At 42.5% G+C, this 26,989-nt stretch overlaps 2 protein-coding genes across 3 annotated transcripts; one reads left to right on the top strand and one right to left on the bottom strand.

Moving 5' to 3' along the window:
* Positions 1–3,471: 3,471 nt before the first annotated feature.
* On the bottom strand, positions 3,472–12,820 carry GPR161 (G protein-coupled receptor 161). The gene is made up of 6 exons (XM_048495646.1): positions 12,649–12,820; positions 11,332–11,743; positions 8,441–9,165; positions 7,757–7,861; positions 4,632–4,751; positions 3,472–3,992 (listed from the first exon to the last, which is right to left on the bottom strand). The coding sequence occupies exons 2-6, from the start codon at positions 11,697–11,699 to the stop codon at positions 3,745–3,747; spliced, it is 1,566 nt and encodes a 521-aa protein (XP_048351603.1). The 5' UTR covers positions 11,700–11,743; positions 12,649–12,820; the 3' UTR covers positions 3,472–3,744.
* Positions 12,821–17,886: 5,066 nt separating this feature from the next.
* Positions 17,887–26,561, top strand: TIPRL (TOR signaling pathway regulator). Of its 2 annotated transcripts, XM_048494955.1 has the most exons (7): positions 17,889–18,112; positions 19,152–19,331; positions 19,679–19,778; positions 20,125–20,256; positions 22,004–22,099; positions 23,527–23,589; positions 24,708–26,561. In XM_048494955.1, exons 1-7 carry the CDS (start codon positions 18,012–18,014, stop codon positions 24,840–24,842), a joined length of 807 nt encoding a protein of 268 aa, XP_048350912.1. In that variant the 5' UTR covers positions 17,889–18,011; the 3' UTR covers positions 24,843–26,561. The 2 variants fall into 2 exon arrangements, with proteins under 2 accessions (XP_048350913.1, XP_048350912.1); XM_048494956.1 differs by lacking the exon at positions 23,527–23,589 and having other exon boundaries at positions 17,887–18,112.
* The last annotated feature ends 428 nt before the right edge of the window (positions 26,562–26,989 follow it).

Raw genomic sequence — 26,989 nt, 5'->3', positions numbered from 1 at the left:
GAGGAAAAGTGTAAATCCCTCAGACCACCTGAATTGCTCACACTGCATCCCACCCACCCCTGGAACTAGCATCCATTCAGATGGCAGCATCGCTTTGCAGCAGCCCAAACTTCTGAGTTTGCCCAGCATGTAGCTATGGGGTGGCTGGATGCCAGTAGTTTTGCTTCCTCTGTGGGCATGGATGCCCCTTATGATGGTGGAGGGGGCAAACATGGTTCAACCATCCATCACCCTCCACATCTGGATTGGGCTGCCTAACTATAGCTTTATAGGATTCTGTAATTGGATTCACAGTGAGTCTCCACCCCAACCAAGCCATAATTAGCTAGGGTGCCTGGGAAGATGGGGAGAGTTCTCCATAGGCACCCCACCTTTTTCCTTCTGTTCTCCCCTTTTCTTTGCCTCTCACTCTCTATCCATTCACATCTTCTCTTAATCTTCTATTTCTGCCTTGCTACCCCGCTCTCTTTTTTGCCCCGTTACCCCAATTATTTCTGCCCCCCTCTCCAATTCTTTTTAACTTTCTGCCCCTTATTCCAGTTCCCTCTTTCTCACCCTACCCAGCTCTCTATTTTTCTGCCACTCTGTCCCAGCTCTCTCTTTCTGCCCCTCCTTAGCTGGTTGCTCTTCAGACCTTTCCTCTCGGTCTTCTGGGAGATAGAACTCTGTTGGTAAAACAAAAGGCTGTGGGAGTTTTAGTCTAGTCAGGCCCTTTTTGCTCAGGAAAGGGTATCCTCTAGACTACACCCTTTCCTTTTTCTGGTTCATGGTTGGGATTGTGCAGCTCAATATATATAGATGAATGAAAAAGCTACCCTGCTGCCGCCGCAAAAATGGCCGTGTGAGGAATGAACATGCTCATTGATCTTCAGAAAGCATAGAATGTTGAGGGCAGTTGAAATAAAAGGTGATTGGCCAGCTGAAACCCTTTTAACTTACTGAGCTCTACAAACCAGACCTTATTTAAAGAGCTGGTGTTTTGCCATGGTTAGAGGTACATCATCTGTTTGCCATACAGAGGGTCACAGGTTCAATTCTTGGCATCTACAGTTTAAAAAAAAGTAGAAGGTGATGTGATAAGACCTCTACTGTGACCCTGGAGAGCCACTGCCAGTCTGTCGATACCTTGGCTGACCAACAGTCTGATTCAGTATGAGCAGCTCCATGTGTTCATGTGCCAGCATTTAAGAAATACTTCATTACCAGTGGGGTCATCTGTTAAATTAAAAAATTCCCATAGTCTTCAAATATTTTTATTTTTCAGAGAATGAATATAGAAAATCATGTATCATTATAACACTTGAGAAGAAATATAAAAGTGATACGTAACATATAGAGTTTCCCTATGAGTGTGCAGACTTACAGCCCCATCCAAAAGGGGAGTGGTGCAGGGCTGTGGTGGTGGATTTGCCCTATCTGGGGCACTTGCCCTGGCAGAGGGGCAGATCAAGCTGCAGCAGCTCTCCATGGCAATAGAATGCAGTGCTGAACACTGCGCCGGCATCCTTGTGCCACCGCCAGTGGGGTCAGTCCGGGGGAGGGGCCTACACTTGTTGGCTTCCACCCGGCTGTTGCCCCCATTACACTGGCCAGGGCTTTGGACTTATACCACCTTTTCAGTGGTGTTAGTCCATTAAACCCAATGGGACCTTACTGGCGGCCGGAGGTTTTGATGTGTTCTTTGCCTCCCTACGATGCAGGAAGCCTCCTTGAAAATGGGAGGGCAGGTGCGGCGGCACAACTAGCCCTTTGGATGGAACTGTTCCTTTTGTGCCCAATAACAGAGTACCGTGAACGTTCGCAAAACTTTTTGTGATATTACAGTAAACACTGGCTCTATTTCCCTCATCTTTTCCCCTCTATAAAAGTATGTTTGGAATAAAAATCCTCATTATTTGAAAAAGGTTTTTCTTTTTTGCTAAGAAAATCACTCTTTTCTGCTAAGACTTCCTCTGATGAAACAAAACTTAGTGAAAGGGATTTGATCCATGTGCCAAAGCTACTCGGCTGTATGGGCTAACACAAGGCTATTTCAAGGCTATTATTAGCACAGTGAAATTGTTGTAAAAGTAATCTGCATAAGACAGTTCAGCAAAAAGGTCAGTGCAAAGTTTTGACTCCTGCTATCATAACCATTAACCCATGTGGTGGTTCCAGTCCAAATTGGTTTCCCAGGTTCCTGGTGAGCAAGTTTTTAAAAGCCCTGAAACCCTGTCTACGGAACTCTCAACAGATCATGTAGCTAGGTACTCTTTCTCTTGCCGAACCTTGAAAGAACTTCTGGCTTTTCAAACTAACAAGAGAAGCAGAAAGTATGCCCGCTTTAATAAAAGGCAGTAAGCAGGTCTGCTGGGGTTTTTTTTCCATTGTTGTTCTTTTTCAGACTCAGAACCCACCCAAATCTAGATAGAAGATAACCCTTTAAAGCAAGCTCTGACTCCAAAAGTTTATGCTGGAGTACATCTTGCTAATCTTCAAGGTGCCCCTGTACAGTGGCATAGCACCCAGGGAGTGGGGGGCGGGGCGGTGTGTCTTGCACTGGACTCGTGCTGGTGTGGGGCGTGGCAGGGCACACACATGCACCAGGCGCAGTTCCCCCTTGCTACAGCTGTGGCCCCTGGACTCCTGTCTGGAGCAACTTGTAAGAGTTTTCCTGAGCAGTGGTGTATGGAGAGAGAAGCAATCTTCAAAACAGGTTATATCTTTGGCTAGAGAAACAAGCAGAAAGTGAACACTGCAAGAAGTTCTCTGTCACTTAGAGAGGGGAAACAGTTTCCAATACATTAATAAATTTGTCAGTGGCCTTGTGATTGTTTCTAATTCCCTCCATACCAGAGGCGTAGCTGGGCCAAACTGCGCAGTCTATATTTTCCGCCTCCCCCACAGCTTCCCCCCTTCCCACACTTACCTTAGTTCCTTTCCTTTTCCTAGAACTTTTTCAGGCTGAAAAAAAGGCCTATTCACAGTTCAGGCTTAAAAACGACACAGGTGGGAACTATAAGCACCGGGGAGACCTTGTGAGCCGGGTCTCCTGGGAACCTATGGATTCCTCAGGCTGTTGCAGCCTGTGCTGGGAGCAGGCCTTTTTTTCAACCTGAAAAAGTTCTAGGAGAACTAAAAGAACTAAGGTAAGTATTGAAAGGAGAATGAAGAAGATACGGGGGAGGGGCCTGGGGGCAATTTTCCATTCCCCAGGCGTGCACCTGGTGCATGACGCACCCGCCTGTCCCCTTGTAGCTCCGCCACTGCTCCATACTAGAAGAAGAAGAGTTGGATTTATATCCCTTCTTTCTCTCCTGTAAGCAGACTCAAAGGGCCTTACAAACTCCTTTCCCCCTCACAACAAACACCCTGTGAGGTAGGTGGGGCTGAGAGAGCTCAGAAGAACTGTGACTTGCCCAAGGTCACCCAGCTGGCATGTGTTGGAGTGCACAGGCTAATCTGAATTCCCCAGATAAGCTGCCACAGCTCAAGTGACAGAGCGGGGAATCAAACCCGGTTCCTCCAGATTAGAGTACACCTGCTCTTAACCACTATGCCACTGCTGCTCTTTGACACACACACACACACACACACACATACCCATTCTAATACTGTTTAGGACAAGTCTTCAGATATTTTCAAATGTCCTTGACTAAAATGCTGGAGGCTGCTTTTTAAAGCAATCCTAAAAAACAACAAAAACAAAAGCAGCCCTGCATCGCCAGTAGTGGTTTTGTAGGTTCCTTCCCTGTTTAAGTGATGTTAAGGGTTCCCTTCTTCAATGCTTTGCAGCTGCAGCCTTTGGCCAACATGGGCCCTGCCCCCACGTCGTGCACATGAGTTGCTCCCCACCACACTTTGCACTGGAAACAAAGAGCCAGGTAGAGCATCTCCTCCAAACAAGGCAATTCTCACATCAGCTTCAATAGCTCTGGCCAAACTGGATGCGTAGCTGTCTATACATTTATGGACTTCAGCTTTTACATGGAGAACAGAATTCTTTGTAGTGTCTGCAGAAAAAGAAAAATCACACAGAAAAGGTATCACAAACTTTATGGGAGGAATCGATTTAGCTTTTGTAAATAATAAATGATATTCTGGCATATACACATGTACTTATTAATGTGGATGTCAGGATTATACATGGAATAAGGTGGTAGTCTAGTCTTGAAAAAATAGCTATGGGAATTATGGATAGGAACGAGGCTTTTGTCTTCTGTTGTCCTATTCCCAATTGAACATGAATTCCCCCTGGCTGCTTTTAGCCTTAGTAGAGAAAAAAAGACAGACACTATCTGTTTGATCTTCTTCTATTAGATCTAAAAGGAAGTTGGGGGAGGGGATGGCATTCAGGCAAAGAGCGCATGAGCAAAGAATTTCTTCCCCAGTTCTATCACTCTGATGTATATAGCCATTATTGGTAATTTTTTTTAAAAAAATATATGTACAATTTTGTTTCAGTCTTTAGAACTAACTGTAACCACGATTTAATTCCATTTTATTTTTTCTGTTTTGTTAATTTCTATCTCTAAAAATTTTAAAATGTAATAAAAATATTTAAATGCTTAACAATGGAAGTTTAAAACAAGCATTTCAAGAAGTTTCTTCTACTTCCAACACTTCAATATCATAAGGCAGTCTAAACCCACCTTTAAATCGTTCCACTTCGTCTTCAAACGTCACAGAACTCCGCCGTCGATGGGGTTGAATGCAGTGTGGGTGATTAATTCCATCAGAGCTGTAGTCTTCAAGCAGCATGACATCTGTTCCTAAAAGGAGACCAGAGCATAAGACAATATACTTGTGGAAGCTTTCCTATTGAAGGCATGGGGTGCAAACCTCCATCAAATGTAACTTTCTAAAGGTGGAACTAATACTAATGCCAAGCACAAAGGAGCATTTGCAGGAAAAGACAGGCAAATAGAAGGAGGTGCTTAACTGTTCCCTGTGCCTTCTTATCCTCCTTTCAAATGCCTCTCTTCTCAGCCTACACCCTGTTTTTCTATCATCCAAGCTCTGAGACTTGAAGCATCTTACCTGTTGGGAAAAAAACTTACTGGGCCAACTAATCTTTTTCTGCAGTTGCCTTTATCCCTCGTACCTTTAAATGGTAACCATGTTGAACAAACACATTAGAATAGAATAGAATAGAATCTTTATTGGCCAAGTGTGATTGGACACACAAGGAATTTGTCTCCGGTGCATATGCTCTCAGTGTACATAAAAGAAAAATACATTTGTCAAGAATCATAAGGTACAGCACTTAATGATTGTCATATAGGTCTAGTAAGCAATCAGGAAACAATCAGTAGTAATGAAAACATAAAATGTAAAATCATAAAATAAAATAAAATAAAATGTCAGCACAGGCTATAGTCATACAGTCACAAGTGGGAGGAGATGGGTAATAGGAATGATGAAAAAAGTAGTGCAGTAATTATATAATAAGTATATAATAAATAGTTTAACATTATCGAGGGAATTATTTGTTTAACAGAGTGATGGCATTCGGGAAAAAACTGTTCTTATGTCTAGTTGTCTTGGTGTGCAGTGCTCTGAAGCGACGTTTAGAGGGAGTAAGAGTTAGAAACAGTTTATGTCCAGGATGCGAGGGTCCCGTAAAATATTTTCACAGCCCTTTTTTTGACCCGTGCAGTATACAGGTCCTCAATGGAAGCCAGGTTAGCACCAATTGTTTTTTCTGCAGGTTCTGATTATTCTCTGAAGTCTTAGTAGTCGATCTTGTTGGGTTGCAGAGACCAAACCACACAGTTATAGAGGAGTGCAGATAACAGACTCAATGGATTCCTCTGCTAGAACTGTAATCTAGCAGCTCCTTGGGCAGTTTGGAAGCTTCCTGAGTTGGTGCCAGAAAAGAACATTCTTTGTTGTGCTTTTTTAATGACGATTTTGATATTAGGTGTCCATTTTAGGTCATGAGATATGATGGAGCCTAGAAATTTAAAGGTCTCTACTGTTGATACTGTGTTGTCTAGTATTGTGAGAGGAGGTAGGATGGGAGGGTTTCTCTGAAATCTACCACCATTTCCTGATTTTAAGTGTGTTCAGTTCTAGGTTGTTCCAGTGGCACCACGAGGCTAGTTGTTCAACCTCCCGTCTGTATCACGGTTTCATGCCGTTTGTCTCGAATGAGACCAATCACTGTTGTATCATCTGCAAGAGCTTCAGTATTTTAACAGATGGATCGTTTGAGATGCAGTCATTGGTATACAGAGAGAAGAGAAGTGGTGAAAGTACACAGCCTTGGGGGGCCCCTGTGCTCATTTTACAGGTGTCTGATGTAATTTTTCCTAGCTTCACCTGCTGTTTCCTATCTGTTAGGAAGCTTGTGATCCACTTACAAATATGCTCAGGTACTGCTAGCTGATTTAGTTTGGTTAGAAGAATGTCCGGTCTGATAGTATTGAATGCTGAACTAAAGTCAACAAAGAGGACCCTTGCATAGGTCTTTGGCGATTCAAGATGCTGTAGGATATAGTGCAAAGCCATATTAACAGCATCGTCTGTCGATCTGTTTGCTCGGTATGCAAATTGCAAGGGGTCCAACAGTGGATCCGTGATGGTTTTCAAATGGTACATCACTAGCCTTTCAAAAGTTTTCATAACTACAGATGTAGTGGGATGTAACTACATTGTAACTACAATGTAACTACATTGTGGTGGGAACTGGAAATAAGTAGATCAGTTGGTCTACTTATGTTATTTCAGAAATAAAATAGAAAGTTTTATTTTATGAGTTGATATTGATGGGATGGGACGGTGTGTGAAGTGAGAGAGGACATGTTAGAAGTTGACACCACATCCAGAAAAATTATGTTTGTGAGTATTCTACAGGAGGGTGAAGCATGTCTTAGGATAAGGACTGCAATGTTAATTAAAACTATCAAAAATAATTTAACTCAAAAGTTAAAAGGAAACACGAACATATGCTTTCAATCAATTGTTTTGTGGTCTGAATGCCTATTTCAGTATTGCATCTATTTATATAGCGGTAGTAACACCACTGATGATTTTATTGAGAAAAAAAAATCAAGTGGAAGAAACATTGTGATCCTGCACAGATATATTAGGGAGTTAGGAAGTTACCTAGTGGTCAGACTGACCCTGCAAGAGTGCCATGAAATAAATAGGCAACACAGGTAGGGTACCAAATTTGTGTCGGAAGTGAAGCCCAATGCATGGGGGGGACAGCCTCGCTTTAGGGGCAGGAGCTGTGAGAAGTTCCCCCCTGAAATGGGGTTTTCCCCATATCCAGCCCAGGTTTATTGGTCCATACAGAAGGGGCCATAGAGTCACTTAACAAGAAACAGAAAACTCTAGGCCGGGATCCCCAGTGTGGTGCCAATGGACAACATAGTGCCAACCAACATTTTTTCTGGCACCCAAATGTTTTAGGAAGTGGGTGGGGCCAGGTAGGTTTTTTGGTTAGCAAGGCTTTTGGAGATTTGACTACTGGAGATTTGATTGGCAGATTTTTTTTAAATTGCTTTGGCAACAGGGCAACAGCTGCCACCATAGCACAAGGATCTGTACTGTGTTAATGAAGTTAGGGTGTGGCAATCACTTTGTGACTGGCTCCACCTCCTATGGCAGCCATCTTGTGGCAATTACTTTGTCACTACACCCACCATGTTGTTTCAGAATTCCAAATGCGCCTGCAGGATGAAGAAGGTTGGGGACCTCTGCTCTAGGCAGCTTGACAGTTCTCGCCATCTACATGCAGAATGCTAGAAACACACTAAGAAAGAATTACCTGAATCCTGAGAGTAGCTGAACCCTGTGTCTCCAGTGCTGCTGCTGTGTCCTAAAGGACGCTCACCAGCCATAAGTGCTGTGAGATGTGGGGACAGCCCCAGGTCTGCAAAAGAGTTCCAGTATTAACAATGTACGTGTTGGTGAGAAGATCTTAACAAAAGTATTGTCACAAACCTTCATGACTTACAGCCTGGTTATTGTATCCACCAGTGGATTAACAACATCTGTACCAAAAGCAGCTGGCAATGAATACACAAAAGTATTCTTAGAATGCTTATCTAATTAGATATGTAAGAATTATACTTATGATGGCAGGAATACTTTCTCCAAAGGAAAAACCAAGGCAGGAAAATTCTTTTAGGAGATATGGTATAAAGTATGGATCGATCTCATCAGATCTCGGGAGCTAAGCCAGGTCAGTACTTGGATGTGAGTCTACCAAGGAATACTCTTCAAAGGAAGGCAGTGGCAAACCACCTCTGCTTCTCATTTGCCTTGAGAACCTCTTGCTGGAGTTGCTGTAAGTCAACTGTGACTTGACAGCATTTTACACAAAGAGAGATATGATATGAATGTTTACCATAAACCTCCCAAAAAACCATTTTGGAAATAATGGCATCTGTGCTTCTAGATAGCTTCATGAAATAAACTAATGATCTAGTATACATCTATATTTTGTTACCTGTGATCCTATTAGAAATACTAAATAATCTGGAAGTCCTCTGCCGTTGAACAAATGATTCTCTGTAGTACCGATCTCCAAAGCACATTCCCAGCAATTCCTTGCGGACAGTTTTATTCCAGAGTCCATAAATCAGAGGGTGGCATATAGCACTAGTGAAAGATAGCCACGTTGCTAATGTCTCCAAAGCAGGGGAAATGCTGTTTTTCCCCCAAAGTGCCTCAGATGTAATTACCACCATGTAAGGCCCCCACGTGATCACAAAAGCACCAATTACAACCAAGATAGTTATCAAAGCTTTGCATTGGTTGGCGGAATAAACTACTCCTTGAAAAGCATTCCTTCGACTGCCTGAGGAGGAAGTTGAAGTGCTTGAGTTCTTTCTTCCATTCCTTTGAGTATCTTCCTCTGCAATGACCACACTCCCACAATGAATCTTCCGTGCCTTAATCCTGGCTACGCGGAATATGAATCCATAGCAAATCATCATAACTATAAAGGGCAGAAGAGCACACCAGATCTGCCAAAATGCAGTATAACCAGCCTCCTTATGCCATGCAGCCACACACATCCATTTGAACTGATCAAACTCCAAGGAAGACCAGCCAAAGAGGGGAGGCAGGCATCCAATGAGAGAATGGAGCCACACGTACACAATGGCAACAACAGCTCTGTTACCCGTAATTTTCATTGGGTAAATCATTGGGTACAGGACGGCATAGTACCTGAAAGAAATACAAAAAGAAAATTCCACAATATATTTATTTTTAAAAAAAATTGCAATCAGTAGATAATAATAATAATCAATAGACAATAATCAGTAGATAAATTAGTTTATCTATTGAATGTCACTCAGTTCAACCTCAGTTTCTTTAACCAACTAGTCCAGGGGTCTGCAACCTGTGACTCTCCAGATGTTGATGGACTACAAATCCCATCAGCATTGGCCATGCTAACAGGGGCTGATGGTATTTGTAGTCCATCAACATCTGCAGAGCCGCAGGTTGCAGACCCCTGAACTAGTCAGCAAAAAGAGCAACTTTTACCATACACCTGGGGACTAAATAATGAGAAATCGCTAAAGGTAAAGGATCACAGTTTGAGTATATTAGTATGATCTATTTTGTAATTACCCTATTTCAGACCATCAGTTTGTGTGTGTGATATTACATGAATGTGAACCATGAAACACATTGTAATAAAGATTGGCTCATTGACATAGCATCAAGGAAGAGGGACGTTGTGGCAATCCATGGCAAAGAGAACACTGCAATGTAATATCACACTTCTGAATTTGTTTGGTTACCACACTAATTTGGTGTGCTCTTGCTAATGGTAGAAAAGAGCAAGAGTTCAGTAACACCTTAAAGACTAACAAAATTTCTGGGAGGGAGCTTCCATATGTCACAGCTCACTTCTTTAGATGCAGCTAGAATGTGAGTCCATCTGTCCTTAAGTAGAGAAGAGTGAATTAAGACACCCAAAGACAATAGCATGTATATGTCAGTAGCAAGTGTGATTGAATTAGGTGTGATATGCAGAGGGGGAGTAGGCATGGAAAAATCAGCATTGGTAATGAGACAGGAATCCTAAATTTCTATTTAGTCCGGGATAATGCATTGCTTTGAGCTTCATTATTAGTTGTAATTCAGCAGCCTCTCTTTCCAATCTCCCTTTAAGACAACTGCTACTCTTAAATCAGCAACTGAATGTCCTGGAAATTTAAAATGTTCCCCAATAGTTTGTGAATACTGATGTCCTGATGTTTCTGATGTCCATTTAATCTTTGTCACAGGGACCAGCCTGTTTGTCCAATGTAAAGAATAGAAAGGCATTGCTGGAATCAATCACATTAGAAGATGAGCAGGAGTATGAACCTGAGATAGAATGGCTTTTACTGGCCTAGTGTTGGTGCTGCTATGATCCATATGAAAGCAATGTTAGCACCTTGGTTTGTTGTAGGCCTTGGTACCAGATGATACTGTTGAGGGTGAGAAGTTGTTTTAGGTTAGCAGGCGGTCCATGAGCAAGAAAGGGGTGACCTCCCAGTGCCTTAGAGAGTTAAGTGTCACAATCCAGCATTGGTTGTAGGTCATTAATAATACAGCCAGTCACAAAATGGTCACCCCACCTTAACTTCAGTAACACAGTAGATCCTTGTGCTCCGGTGGCAGCACAGCGGATAGCTTGTGAGGAAGGTGGGGCTGAGAGAGTTCTGAAAGAATTGTGACTAGCCTAGCCGGCTTCTTGTGGAGGAGTGGGGAAACAAATCCAGTTCACCAGATTAGAGTCTACCACTCAAGTGAAAGAGTGAGGAATCAAGCCCAGTTCTCCACATTAGAGTCCATTGCTCTTAACTATTACACCATGCTGGATGTCTGGTAGGATAATCTACTCTAGTGTTGTCAAATACCCATGCAAATGTGCTGCCATCCTTTACACTATGGGTGTCAAACATACAGCCCAGACCTGATCCAGCTCCTTGAGAGCACTTATTCAGCCCAAGCTTTTCCAGCGCTGGCCAGGCCAAGCCCAGGATTGGACATCAGGCTGTACCTCCGAAGTCCACATGCACACAGCTCAACATAGGACCCAGGTCAGGCCAAGCCCGCAGTTCAAAGCTAGGCTCATCCTGATGGAAAAGCACAGGATGGAAAAGCACAGGCCAAATAAAAGCCATCAAGGGGCCAGATCAGGCCTGAGGGCTGTATGTTTGACACCAATGCCTAAGATTTTATAGAGACCTTTACTGTGAACCTGGGGCCTTGCAAAAGTTATTCCGAATTGGGCACTGTAGCTCTTAAAGCCGACCCTGCTCTGAACATTTAATTCCTGTGCACCTTGACTTTTCACTGCACACCCACATCATACAAAATGGAAGAATATCATACCGGTCTATAGCAATAAGCCCAAGTGTGAGCATGCTGGCAGAACTGATTAGCATGTACAGCAGGGCAGAGAAGTTGCACCAAACGACTCCAAAGATCCATTCCCTCCGGATGGAGCTGGTGACAACAAAAGGAAGCACCAGCACAGAAAGAAGGAAGTTTGAGAGGGTCAGGCTGAAAACAAACTTGTTGCTCAGCGTGAGGAGGTAGGATTTCTTGTAGAGAGTCAGTACGACCATCAGGTTTCCTAAACAGATGAAAATTGCGATGATAATAATGGCAATGGACTCTGTAATTCTGCCTGCTCCATCTTCCAGCAGCGTGAGGTTCCTCAAGGCCTTCTCGTTACTGAGGGAGGAGTTGATGCTCATTGTCAGAGCATGCGGTAGTGGAGTGGACAGTGCATGCTGAGCACCTGCAAAGAAGGAAAGCATCAAAAGACAACTCAGCAGAAATATTGATCCTGCACCCATTTCTGTATGAACGGGATAAGCTGAAGAATGCTGTCTGCACTGACTCGCAAAAAGCTTCCCCCATAGCAACCCATGTGTATGTGCAGGTCGCTTTGTGCAATGAAGTCTTTCAGAGCTTAGGGCCATGCCTATATATGCTTAATCTCCACTGAGCAAAATCTGAAGCCTTGCTCCAATGGAAGAGACACTTAAGTCGGAGGATGGTTCTTTAGGCTGGAGTAAGTTCTTCCAGCCTAATCACAAACCATTATTCTATGTATCTACGGCACTTCTGTCGTGTCTCTGCCATACTAGCAAAGAGAGGCCATTTGTACATTTTTAGTGCTATGGTCAATCAGTTACACCTTCCATCGAGGAATGCCTCCGCCCCTTTTTAGGTACTTTTGGGTTATTCCCCGCCGCCTTTGCGCCCGATCCGAGGTTACTGAAGCCAGAAAGTCTCCGATTTCGCCCCGCTCCCGGGATCGGCGAGATCGACGCGAAGCCAAGCCCACTTCTTCTCTTCCAGTCCAGCTTCTCTTTGCCGAGGCCACCCATCGAGGCGTGCAGAAGGGCGAGATGCGCCGCGCGCGTCTCCCGCTCGCTCGCCGATCCCACCCGGGGTGTCACCAGACTCATCCTTGCAGGGAAACAAAGCAAGCTGCCGTTTTGCAGCTACCGAATAGAGCCCCCCCCCCCCGCAAAAAAAAAGATCGAGGTCAGTGGAGCCCACCCGGGCCAGGAGGATTCCTCCCCAAAGACTCAGACTTTCCCCCTCTGCACAAAGGGAACAACTCCATTACGCTCGGCGTCTCGCGCTCAACTCCGGGAAAATCCCGGGCTTCTTCCCTGCGGGAGCTTCACTCACCGTCGGATGAAGCTACTTTCTCCCTACGCGGCTGCCTCCGTTACCGGGGTGGGGTGGGGGTGCAGCGGCGATTTCACGTTACGGCGCCCCAGACCCCCCACAGTCGCCGCCAGCAGCGTCCCAGAAAAGCCGCGCGACCCCCCTCCTTCTCCTTCCATCCCCGCATCTACTCTCCCACACCCCTCCACCGTCTCCTCCTCGTCACAACCCCCCTCTTTCACTCCTCCCCTTCCTCCTCCTCCTCCTCCCTTTCCCTTCCTCTGCTCCTCCTTACCCCAGTCGCCCCCTCTTCATTCCTTACGCCTTCAGGGTTGGGCTAGAAAAACTTTTTTTAAATGCGATCTTACACTGACTGGGGTGAATTTTCACAGGCAACGGTCCAGTTCCCTACCAATGCGAAATAGTTCACCGTGTGGCTCAATGTGGTTTCTCCCAGCATTCCTTACATATTCAGTATAATTTTCTTAACCCGCCTTTTCCCCACCCCACTGAGTGAGACAAAAAGAAACGCGGACTTTCGGGGTGCCTTTGTGTTTCTACCTTTTTCTTTCATAGCTGACTTAGGGCTACCCTGTGGGGGCTGCTGTCAAGGCAAGAGATGGGTTGCTATTGCCTGCCTCTGCATAACGATCCTGGTATTCCTTTGAGGTCTCCCATCCAAATACTTGCCAAGGTGCAGGCTGAGAATGTGTGACTGGCTCAAGGTCACCCAGCAACTTTCCATGGTGCAAATGGGGATTTGAACCAGGGTCGACACCTTAAGCACTACATCATGCTGACTCTCCAGACCATTCCTATCCAACAAATAAACAGACAGAAAATGTACGTGAGAATGGTAACATTCAGAAACTAATGGGAGACAGCCTGCAAAACATAGGCCTCTTCTGCACATGCAGAATAATGCACTTTCAATCCACCTTCAGCACATTTTGCAGCTGCATTTTTCTGTGCAAAATAGCAAACTCCACTTGCAAACAATTGTGAAAGTAGATTGAAAGTGCATTATTCTGCATGCACGGAAGGGGCCATAGAAACAAACAAATAATATCCTCCTACATATACTTGCAAAATTATCAAAACATTCTGTTCCTTATCCTGTGCTGACTTGAACAATTATGAATTAGAGTCTGAAACAACAAAGTAGGCACTCTCTCCTGTTCTGTTCAAGGAGGATATTCTACAAAAGAGAGGCAGCAAACTGAAAATTCCCACAAATAGGCAGCAGCTGATTGCATCTTAGCATGTATGTGTTTTGGGGAAAGTGGGAAGGAAATAGAAAGAAAGCACTGTTGTGTTCTGCCAAGTTGCCATTAGAAAGGCAATTCTTCAGGTATATGGGTTTTAGGCTATGTGGGTGCGTGGTGCCATCAAGTTGCTTCTGACTCATAGCAACCCTATAAATCAATGTCCTCCAAAATGTCTGAAGGCTGTTGGGTCTTCCTCTATTCCTGCTGCCTTCAACTTTTCCTAGCAATATTGTCTTTTCCAGTGTGACCAAAGTGAAATAGCCTCAGTTTAATAATGTTAGCTTCTAGGGACAGTTCTAATTTGGATTGATCCAAACCCCCTGATTTGTCTTTTTGGAGGCCACTGTATTTGTAAAACTCTTCTCCAGCACCACATTTCAAAGGAACCTACTTTCTTCCTGTCAGCTTTCTTCATCATCAATCTTTCCCACACATACATCATAACATGGAATGCTATGGAATGAATTAACTTGATCTTGATTGCCAGCGACATATTCTTACAGTTAAGAATCTTTTCTAGTTCCTTCATAGCTACCCTTTCCAGTCCTTCTGATTTCTGGATTGCAGTCTCCCTTTGGGCTGATGATGCAGCCAAGGAATGGAAAGTCTTGAACAATGTCCTCATTGTCTACCTTTAAAAAGCTGAATAATTCCCCAGTAGTCATTAAGTTACATTACATGTTTCATTGCAGCAGTGTTTAGGTAGTATTGGTGAAGCAGGTAACACTAATAAAATAGGGGAAATTAAAGGCAACACAAGACTCACAAGGAAGTCACAACATTCATCATTTCCCCTGACTAAAGTCCACCTAACTTTTCTGGGGTATTCTTGGTAGCAGGTCTGGCCTCTGTCTGATCCAGGCAAATATGGAAGGCAAATTGTCCTGATGATTTTAAAACACAGTTCTCTTCATCATTAAGGCTAATTTTGGGATTTGGATTTGGGATTTTGGGATTAGGGGGTGGGGACAATGGATGGACTAGCTAAAAAAGAAGCAATGATTCTGGAGATCCTAATGCTGACACTGGAGCTCCAGGTTAAATTCCCCCTAAGTCCCCTAAATATATATGAAAATGGGTTCTACTGAATAAAGAGTGAAATTTGTAAGGAACAAAATAATGATTCTCTTATTGCCTGATTTTTTTCTTTTGATGGTCCTCTGGAACAAATTGTTTTTTGAACCTGTCTGGTTGTAGTGGTTAAGAGCAGTGGATTCTAATCTGGAGAACCGGGTTTGATCCCCCACATGAGCAGCGGACTCTTAACTGGTGAACTGGCTTTGTTTTTCCACTCCTACACATGAAGCCTGCTGGGTCACAGTTCTCTCAGAACTCTCTCGGCCCCACCTACCTCACAGGGTGTCTGTTGTGGGGAGAGGAAGGGAAGGAGTTTGTAAGCCACTTTGAGACTCCTTACAGTTGAGAAAAGCAGGATATAAATCAAAACTCTTCTCTCTCTTCCCTTCCACATAAACGAAAGATGATTGGTAAGCTGACTACTTCTAGTGACAAGTCACCGAGGGAGAACATACTGAAGAATTCAGTGACAATTCTGGGAAGAATTATGAATTGTAGTGCAACTTGATGTTAATGGTGTTCATTGGGATGACATCACAGAAAAGTTTTGTGTCAGTTTGAAGATGAATAGATTTATTGCAGCATAAGGTTTGTGGACTAGCACCCATTTTATCTGATGCTTAGAATATTCTAGTTGAGCAAGTGTGCCATATCAATGCGTATTTAAGAAAAAGAAAATGTAAAGAAGGTGGAGCCCAAATTCAGTTAAAATGGGGCCCAGTCAGATCTTGGTCTCCGTGAGTCGCCTGTATTCTCAGCAAGGGTTTCCTAGCTAGTATAATGTCCACCTGTGGGGGAAACTCATTAACACATGTGGCTTATCTTATTTTCTGAGGGTGAGATAGGTGTCTGGAGGGTTTGGGGCTCTTCTCTCTTGGATAACAGAGTGAACAAGATTTGCTTTTGGCAGATAAACTAAGGATGGCTTTCCTCTACTGAGCATAGGAAAATGAGCTAGTATCTCTGGTGGTTATGGAAATGGGTACGCCTTAACTGTTTGGGGTTTGGCAGTGGCCTAAAGTGTTATTGATTTCGATATCCTTGGACCACCTTTCAGTGTCAAGGTGCCAATATAGTCTCTATCAGCTCTGAAAACTGCAGTACTCATGGTATAAATTTGTGGTTGACAAAGTTTACTTGCCAATCTTCTGTCTCTTGTGGTTTACTTGCTAATCTTCTGTCTCTGGCATAAATTTTGAGGAAAAAACCCATTTTTTTACAACCTTATGTATTTTTCTTCTCTACTTTTTGGCAGATTTTGAGAGACAGGAAAAAATAACAGTTGAAGTTAGAAAATATATTTTGGAGTTTAAAAATTAAAATATTTGAACAGAAAGTTTCATATGGTCAAAATAGCATTTGCAGCATATTGGAAAAGCATGTTAATTTTTGCAGAAAACATTTAATGTATTACCATCAAACATATTATAGCAGATTTAATTAGATTTTATACCCCCATGTCTCCTCAATATGGCTCCAAAGAGGCTTATAGCTCTCTCTTCACTTTATCCTCAGAACAGCAATCCTGTGAGGCAGGTTAGGTTGACAGGGGTGAGTGACCCAGCAAACTTCTACATTGTTCAGATTCATGCCTGGGTCTCCCAAATCCTAGTCCTTGAGAAAACGCAGCATAATGTCCACAGTATATAGGAATTGTTATTATCTAACACTGTAGATTGTCTTACATTAAAAATTTAATGCTACATGTTTTGAGTAAAACTTGTAATAAATGTCAGTCATTCAAAAAACTATTAAACAAAAATAAAAAATAGGTGCTCCTCCATATTTCCCATTTTTTCCCCACAGGAATAGAATAGGAGTTTGGATTTATACCCTCCCGCCTTTATCTCCTGTAAGGACACTCAAGGCAGTTTACAAACTCATTTCCCTCCTTCTCCCCACAACAGATGCTCTGTGATATGGAAGGGGGTGGGTGGGGCTAAGAAAGTTTTGAATGAACTGTGACAGGCCTCAGGTCACCTAGCAACAATGTAGGAGTGTGGAAGCAAACCCAGTTCACCAGATAAGAGTCCACCACTCATCTGGAAGAGTGGAGAATCAAAGCCACTTCTCCAGATTAGAGTCTATTTGCTCTTAACCACTACACTGTGCTTTGTGGGAAAAATGGGGGGGGGGAGGGGGAGGTTTCCTCCCTGAATGTTTCTGGGTACTTTTTGGTGGCAGGGGTGGGGGCTTCTTATCTTTTGGTATACTCCCTGTACCACAATGTCGCCTAAATTACAGTGCTGCAGTGGAATCCTAAACAGAGCTGCACTCTCCTAAGTCCACTGCATTGTCAGTAATCTGTACGGTTTGAACAGATGTCACATTTATGATATGGGGGGGGGGGGGATCAAACTAGAACAGTACATTTCGGCAATTTTCAAACTGTGTTTACTATTTATTTCTTCATTTTATTTAAAATATTTATTAACCGCCTTTCTTCTTTATGGAGCTCAATTCATCTTAGAACACTAATAAAACAGTTACATAAAATAGAGTATAAAAATATAAAACCAAATTTTAAAATCGTAAATTAAGACTGTTTTAATGATTATGTTTCTTGCATGTCGCCTTGCTTCACACACGGCTCCTCTGGGGGCCCTTCTAGCTCAAAAGTTAGGTATAAATATGTCAAAGAAGGCATTCAACAGGCGAAGCATTCCTCAGCATTCAAGCCTTTTCTGACTTTGTGTTTTAGTCGAGCTTCTAGAAGTCTCAAAGTTGGAAGAGGCAGCATACGATCATTTCGAAGAACTGCAACAAATTGAAGTTTTCAATTCGTCCCGCTTTACTTGAGTGTTCACGTTAAAACTAATCTAATCCCTCCGCGATTGTCCAGCCCACGTGGGATTATTCTAATTACACCAAGACCGGAAGTCTCGTTCAAGAGCCATAGAGATGTCACCGGAAACGGAAAGAGTTCTTCCTGTGGTGGTTGCCACTGTTTTGAGTAGGAATCTGGTATAGTGCTTTCCGGGGGTGAGGGTGTTTGTTCCATATACAGAGATCTATGCTTGCTCCGTCGCCGCCGCAATCATGATGCCCGCCTTCAAAAGCAGCCGGCGCGACTTCGCGTTCGGGCCCTGGAAGCTCACCGCCGCTCGGACCCACATCATGAAATCGGCTGAGGCCGAGAGGTGGGAGATGGGGCGCTGCTCTTACGTGGACGACTGTGCGATGGCTACCCAGAGCCTTTTCCTTTGCATTTTAATTTTTGATTGCTTTTAATTCTGGAGCCCCAAATCTGCAGAGATCTGTATTGCGGAAGGGCTGGGGGACCCTGGCAGTGGCAAAAATAACAGCAGCAACAACAGTTAATTCAGTTAGCCCATAGCATTAGTGGAGAATACCTTTCAATAGAAGGGGCCCCCCCCCCCCCCCCGGTGTGTATATATGTACTACCAGTAAATCAGTAAAGCTAGCTGTAGAGTAAGAAATACAGCAGGCCTAGATTGGGGTGGGGGTGGGGGTGGGGGTGGTGGAGGAGATAGCGGCTGGGAGGATTTTCTAGGGGGCCGAAGGGGCTTTTGGTGCCCCTACTCCAGGGCAGGGATGGAATGTCGGACGACGAACCCTCCACCAATAAGGGAGCATATTAGTGGGGGGTTCGTCGTTGGACATTCCACCCCTTAGTGCTTTATTAATGGTAATATATGGCTTGGGAGGGTTTTACTGTAACTGAGTTTATGTCCTATGGGTTACTGCAAAAAAAATTTCATCTGTTCTCAGTTAATCGTTTGGTGTGTGTAATTAAGGTTTTCTCTTGTGTTAGAATGACTTGACGTGCTGTGAAGTTTCTGGGAAACAGACATGTAGATTATAACTTGTAGCTTTGTGTGTGTGTGTTTCTCATTGTATGTGAGAAAACTCTAAAGTCTCAGTGTACATGGGATTCTCATTTTGATTTCATATTGATTCCCACATTAAGTGGAAATGATGTGAGAAAATGGTAATGTGAAAGAGGTATCTAATTTTGTTGGGGGCGGGGATGTCCTTCTATTGTTAATTTCATCTTGAATAAATGGAACTGACTCCTTGTCAGCATATTCTGTATTAGATACAAAAATTATAATATTGTTTGGAATGAAAAATATAGAGTTCAATAAGTAGTAGTCTATGTAAGAAAAGGTGGACTATAATTTTTTTTGTTGCTGTCATCTCCTTTCCCCCCTTCAGACTAGCTGAAGAACTGCACATGCCTTGTGTTCCAGAAATGATGTTTGGAGACAATGTCTTAAAAATTCAACACGAGTCTCAGTTTGGAATTGAGTTCAATGCAGTTGATGCATTAAGATGTGTAAATAACTCTCAAGGCATGGTTAAAGTTGCCTGTGCAGAAGAATGGCAAGAAAGCAGGTAATAACATAAAATTATTGGTATTGTACACACAGCACCATTGTACAGGGAGCACCATTATGTTTCTAACAGGAAAATGATAAAAATGCAATTATCTGTCCTTAATGCTAGTGTGGTGTGTTGGTTAAAGTATATCTGTAAAATCTAGAATCAAATGGTAACTGTGTTAAAGAGGGTGATTGGGCCAACCTCACACATTGCCTAGTCTATCACATACGTTTGTTGTAATAATAAAATGAGGGAGATCCATGTATACTGAAAGCTGGGGGCACCATAGATTTGCGGACGTAGTCTTCATCTTGTTCTGTATTTGACATGCTACAAAGCTGTCTATTGTTTTCCTTCAGATCTGAGCCAGAACACACAAAGGAGGTTGTTAAGCCATATGATTGGACTTATACAACAGATTATAAAGGAACACTGCTGGGTGATACATTAAAGTTAAAGGTAAATTTACCATTCTCCTTTTGATCATTCATCATCTTGCAATTTGAACATGGTCTTTAACAACTGTTTGCTGTTAGAAGAGAACACAGAAGAGCACAGCTTATAGGGGAGGGGCTGTGACTGAGTGGTAAAGCATCTGCTTGGCACGCAGAGGAACTAAGGTTCAATCCCCGGAATTTCCAGTCAGATTGATCCAGTTGTAGGTATGTGAAAGACCTCTACCAGAGATCTTGAAGAGCTGCTGCCAGTCAGAGTGGACAGTTTTGCTCTTGACTGACCAATGGTCTGATTTCAGCTTAAGGGAGCTTCATAAATTGTTCAACTAACATTGTATACTTTCCCCCAGGTTTCTGCCACAACCGACCATATAGACACAGAGAAATTAAAAGCCAGGGAACAGATCATGTTCTTTGAAGAAGTGCTGCTGTTTGAAGATGAACTTCATGATCATGGAGTCTCAAGCCTCAGTGTCAAAATAGTGAGCTTGGTTACTTTTGCATGTTTTCTTGAAGTAGAAAAAGTTTTTAGAACTCATCTGAAAAGGGAAAAAAATGATGCAGCGCCCACATCTACATTTTCAGTTTTTCCTCAGTTAAAGCAATTCAGGTGAACAAATTGTTTGGAACTGTTCCTTTAAAATGTCTAGTTTCTTTTTTCTTGTTTGGTTTATGGAGACCCCTGTGGCTTGACAGAAATGTTGAGGTTACCTTTGTATAAGACATTGGAGCAGGAAATATTTGGCATATGAAGTGTTGTGAAAAAAAGCCCCAGGGAAAAAAAATTTCCCTCAACCCCCCCCCCCCCCGAGAAAACAAAATACACACACAGAGAGAGACAAAAATATAACAGTTGTGGTAAATCTACACATAAAATTCTATAAATGGTTTCCAAATTTTTAAAAATAAATCCATGCACAATTACTATATATGCCATGTGTTCAGGGGGCCTTTTATTATGTAATTTGTGCTTTTGAGCTTTAGGAAGGGCACAGAATGTCCATTTTCGTTGACCATTGGTTAGTCTCCAAAAGACAGACAAATGGTTTAAAAATACTCAGATATCCTTTAAAACCAGTGAATATTCTAATACAAAATGGATATGAGTAATAATTTCTTCCCAGAAAAACCAAATGACATTATATTCCCAAAGCATATGCTTGAAGGATGCTTCTGACATCTGCAAAGGTTTTGGACCATTCAGTGGGCAACCCATCTGGTCCTGGAGATTTGCCATTATTCATATTCCTTATCACTGCCATGATTTTGCCCATGCATAAAGACTCCACAAGAATCTGTTGCTGAGTAACATCTAAACAGAGAAGATCAATGTGTGAGAAAAATATTTTTTCAATTTTTTTCTGTAAATGTTTTGTCTTTACAATACAATTTAGAAAAATACAGAATTGTCAATTTATTTCACGAGAGGCAGGATGTATTATATTGTTTTGATATTTGATCAAAGGAATATAGTTCTTATTCTTTTGCTGTCTTAAATGATGTGCTAGAATTTTACCTGGTTTCTCACCACTTTCCCAATATTACTGGCACAAACAAGTTAGAGCATATTCTGCTTTCAGTGATAGTATATTATTTAGTTCATATTTAATTTTTTGCAATTCTCGATAAAGGTCTGGTGTGGGAGACAGCCAAACTGGCTCCAAAGATATTGTAATCTATCTTACACTGTTTTTTCCTTCATTTCTTTAAGCTTCTTCTGAGAAGCATATGCAGTGGTTTTCACTCTAATATAAACTTTACAAGCACCCCATTCACTAAAATATTAAAATATTCTGATAATTCAGTCATTATCTGATTTTTACAATTTTCATAATTAAGAAAAGAAACATTAACCCAGTTCAGCCAGTGGAGTTCAGTAAGACCTACTCCCATTGTAAGTGTGTATCAGATTGTGGTCTGAATCAAGGAAACTGATATTGCCAAGGGAGTATTCAATGGAGATATTCTTCAGTACTGAAGATATTTGTAAACAAGTCTACAGCTTACTGGCCCATAACATTTTTCCCTTTTCTCTTTGCTCACAAATGTCTCTGTTAGTTGAATGTTTCTACAAAAAAATAGAAGAATCAGCTGTTAAGTTTGAGAGATTGTTGCAAAATCGCTGTTATCGACTAATGTGATTATACAATGTTTACTGTTTTGCTGAACTAGATAAATATTGATAAGCAAAATGAGGCAAGTGCAAATCAATTTTACTATATTTGGCAGAGAGTGATGCCTTCAAGCTTCTTTGTTCTGCTGAGGTTTTTCCTGCGAGTCGATGGTGTTCTTATCCGGATGAATGACACACGGCTTTACCACGAGGTGAGGAAGTCTTATCATGCCTGTTTTCTCCTGGATGGAATAAGCATGTACACCTTAGCGTCCCTAGTGTGTGTTGTTCCATGTTTGTGGCTTTGGTACAGTAACTTCATAATAGACAAGGCAACTGCTAGTTACTTCTTTGTAATTTCCTGGCTAGCTTGAGTAGATTTTCGATTATCCTTCCTACGGAATGCTTCTTGTAGAGCATTGTTGAAGGCTTACATGGCTGGAATCAGTGGTGGGATCCAAAAATTTTAATAACAGGTTCCGATGGTGGTGGGATTCAAACAGTGGCGTAGCGCCAATGGGGCTGGGTGAGAGGAACATGGCAGAAGGGGCAGAGAGGCGAAAGCATTCCACTGGGGGCGGGGCATTCCTGGGCAGGGCTGTGGCAAGGACGCAGGTGCAGTTCCCTTTTACTTGGCTATTACTGTAGCCATTTTTTGTAAAGGGCAAAAGCTATTGGCTGCAGAAAAAAGACAAGTTAGGGATTGTCTGCCACTTCGCATCTTGCTCTGAAATGAAGGTAAGTGTGTGGGGGTGGGGGTGGGTGCTGTGAGGTGGGGGGAAGGGGTGGGTGCCATGGGGGGAAGGGGGCCGCAATTTTGCATTTCCCACTTGATGAGATTTGTTGTACCCAGGGACAAAGATTACCCCCTTGTCCCTAGTGGAGTTAATCATTAACAACCGGTTCTCTGAACTGAGAAAATTTTAATAACCGATTCTACCAAATAGGTGAGAATAGGCTGCATCCCACCTCTGGCTGGAATCAACTATCTGTTGTGGGTTTTCCAGGCTGTGTGGTTGTAGTCTGGTAGTTTTAGCTCCTAACATTTTATCTGCATCTGTGGATGGCATCTTTAGAGGCTGGTCATGGTTCCTGGCCATAGGCACACAGCCCAGAAAACCAAAACAGTCAGCTTCTTGTATTCTTTGCTCCAATAAAACTTTGGGTGCTGAGAATGAGTTATGGTGTAGCCATCAATACAATACTATAAGTTGATTCACGTTTTACTAGCAGAAATACCTTAACATTTATCAAGTATCTGTTGAACACCATGCTACCAAATTTAGACAAAGTTTGAATATTATTTGTACCACATCTTGTCTGGTTCAAGATGGTCCTTGAGCCCATAGATCCAGTAACACTGGGTCGTTGCTTCTTAAGTTTAGAGGCTGTGTAACATCAAGAGTCAGAATTTTCAGTGGAACTAGTAACAGGTGTTTAAGATAAAAGTTTGTGCGATGCACCGGATGATGGTTTAGACTAAATTGAAATTGCTACAATGAAAGAAAATTGCTCAAGTCTTACTCTCATTGTTGAGCTGACAAGCTTGTTTTAAAGTCTTTATTTCTTTTAACTTTCAATGCATGAAGAATGTTACATGACCATGCAGTTACGTTTCAACTTACTTTCTTTTTACTAGGCTGACAAACGCTACATGTTGCGGGAATACACATCTAGGGAAAGCAAAGTATCAAGTTTAATGGTATTAACATTTTAAGTATGGTTGTTTTTTCTGTCAGCGTTGGCACTTTCCTGGAACAAATTACTTTCTGTGGACACTCTGACAAATGCTACCAGCATTTACTGCCCTTCCCTGCTCCCCACCCAGCAATTAATATTAACACGTTCCTAATGAAAGGTACAAGCACTTAAATAATCATTTGCAGGGCTGCCTGTGGATCTACTGCAGCTGGTGCAAAATGCAGCGGGGGGGTCCTTACAGGGACCTCATGACAGATGCACATCCAACCAGTCAGTTCCAATGGCTTCTGGTGGATTCCCAAATTCTGTTCAAGGTCCTGTTAAGAACATAAGGAAGAGCTTTCTGGATCAGACCAAAGTCCAACTAGTCCACTCTGCTACTCGCAGTGGCCCACCAGATGCCTTTGGGAGCTCACATGCACGATGTGAAAGCAATGGCCTTCTGCTGCTGCTGCTCCCAAGCACCTAGTCTGCTAAGGCATTTGCAAACTCGGATCAAGATTGGTAGCCATAGGTCGACTTCTCCTCCATAAATCTGTCCAAGCCCTTTTTAAAGCTATCCAGGTTAGTGGCCATCACCACCTCCTGTGGCAGCATATTCCAGCATATATGTTGCTTATCTTTAAAACCCTAAGTGGTCTAGGGCCATTGTATACATGGGACCACCTCTCCCAATATGTCCCCCAAGAGCACTAGGTTCAGCGAACAACAATCTACTGGTGATCCCTGGCCTGCAAGATATCTGGCTGATCTCAACCCAGGGCCAAGGTGTTTTTGGCCCTGGCCCCAGCCTGGTGGAACGCCCTGTCTGATGAGACCCTGGCCCTAGGAACTTGACGCAATTCTGCAGGGCCCCGTAAGATGGAACTGTTGAGGCAGCAATGGTTTAACAGTGGTTTTCCAGAAATCTAGCCTCTCCCCCCCATCACATTAATTAAAATAAAAGCACATGCTGACTAGCCTTCAATTCATCCCCCCCCACTCTGCATTTTTAATAATTTGAGATTAAAGAAAAATAATGGGTGTTTAGTTTTCTACCCTTTTCCACTCTAAAGTGTACGTTTTTTATTGTGTTTTCTTTGTTTGGTTTGGTATAATTTTTCTGTCTTCTTTTTTAAGCATGTTCCTCAAGCCCTGTTCACGGATCCGAATGAGATTGCTCAGTATTTGCCTGTGAAGGAGACGGTATATGAGAAGCTAGAATTTCCAGAGAATTTGAGTCCTGAATCTGCAGCAATACCAGAACACACTTAAAAGTGAAATCTGATTTTTTTTTTGGACTTGAAACAGACTTTCTTCGGGAGATTATCTAGTCTCTTGGCCACCATCGTTGAAGATGCCACCACTTGCTGGATCAGGATCTATTTGTATGTGTGAAAAAATATTTCTGTAGCCTTGGGGAAGAAAAAATCACAATGCTGACTTTTTCAGTGTTTTCATTGTCTCTTTATTTCAAATTATTGGAGCTGTCTGATACCTCCAGTTCATGTCCAGTTTAGCTGAATTTGAAAAGCCCTCAAATCAGGAGCAACTCTGCTGAAGCTTTCTAGGTTTGAAGAAAGGACAAAGGCCTTTTAAAACAAGCCATTCACAACCTCCAATGGCTCATTGGCACTTAATATAGTGTTTGGCTGTAGTAGAAGGACCCTATTGTATAGTGCACACACTCTGTTTCCTCGTGAGGTTTAATTGGCTCAGCTTCCGGAGGGTTCACTGGTGCTTAGTAGGTCTGTGAACCTTGGATACATTTGTATGGCACCTTTTCATTAGTTGCTTGAGAGCTGTCTAAATAAGAAAGATGCGAGAGATGCTGTTTCTTTCCAGAAAAAAATTTCACAGAACTAGAAAACAAGACAGTTGCATAGAAAATTTGGCAAATACCGATTCACATTTGGATCCCATGTTGCCTGCCTTCTACCAGTATTGATCCTATGGTTTTGGAGTGGGCTAGATAGGAGTAGACTATTGTTTCAGGTGGATTGCACCATACCACATTCCTGATACTCTAATACCTGAGGTATTAACAAAACATACCAGGGGTTTATATTGTTTACAGTGGTAGAATAGGAAATGTACCTGCTGTTTCCATTATAAAGGACATCAATGTATGTAATTAACTTCATCTCATCTCTATAGGCCAATGCAAGCATGTTAGGCCTGCACTGTAACATAAACACATCCTGATGTGATTGTAATGGTTGTTCAGTTGTGTTCCAACATTCAGCCAGGCAGTTTTGAATATGAAACTCCACTTCTTCCTTTGCTTCTCCTGCTCTTCTTCCATGCTTTCCCAATAAGCCAGTTTGCCAGCAGGTGAAAACCTGCATTCCATTTGCTTGTCTATTCTGCTCTACAGCAGATCACACTCAACGGAAAACTTCTCTTACTTGTTTTATTGTTTTTTTTTTAAAAAAAACATACAGCCACTGCTTCTCGCCACCAAATTTGGGGAGGTTCTAGAAGATAATTTAAGATCATGACTTATTTAGAAACAGTAAAGTTCAGATTTGATTTTGGCACTGGGAGTTTTCTAGTATCATGATATAATTTTTATACAGCAGTGTAAAGAAGAGGCCAAGAAATGGGTTGCTCATTTTTTTCCCCTTTGCCACTGAGAGCTCAACAAGATGAGGTGCCAGAGGAGCAACGATCAGGTTTCCTGTGGCTTTTAAAAAGCAGCTTGATGGGAGGCACTATTTGAATTAGTAGCACAGCACTGGAAGAGGTTTTCTTATCTTGCCCTATGTACCTTTTCCAAGGCAAGTCAGCAACTGGATGCAATCTAGAAACAACTGCATAAAATTCAATGAAATGAAAGAAAGTTGGATTGCCCCCTCAATTCCCAGAGAAGCTACTCATGAGCGTTTTTGAGACCGTTCCCCAGTCTATGCATCTTACTGCTCACTAATTAAACTTGTGATGGTTTTACACCTCTGACCACCTGTCACTAAATAAAATGTATACCACATTTTACATATTTCCTTCAGGATTGGTTTCTTCATTGGATTAGCTAATATCTTCCTCAAATAGAATTCATCCGAGTTTTGTTGCTTTTATGTATTTATGCATGCATCCACCTTCTTTTTCCTTCTGCAGGATAAATACATGTACAGATTATTGTGTAGATCTTTTATTAGATTACAGGACTACAGGTCATAAGAGAGATGGTGTAGTAGTTACTCAGACTAGGCCCAAATCCCTGCTGTGCAATGAAAGCTTGCTGGGTGACTTTGGGCCACTCGCACTGTTTCAGCATAGTCTACTTCACTTGGATGTTAGAATAAAATGGAGGTGGACAGGACAGTGTTTACATCCCCACTAGGGAGAAAAGAGGAGTATAAACATCTAAGTAGCCCCTAGGTAAGTTGAAGTCTATGTTGTGGATCATATGGGAAATACTT

This window comes from Sphaerodactylus townsendi, linkage group LG04 (genome assembly GCF_021028975.2).
Source record: "Sphaerodactylus townsendi isolate TG3544 linkage group LG04, MPM_Stown_v2.3, whole genome shotgun sequence".
NCBI lineage: Eukaryota > Metazoa > Chordata > Lepidosauria > Squamata > Sphaerodactylidae > Sphaerodactylus > Sphaerodactylus townsendi.
The sequence above is the reverse complement of the archived record's forward strand: the minus strand, read 5'-3'. Positions and strand labels throughout refer to the sequence as shown.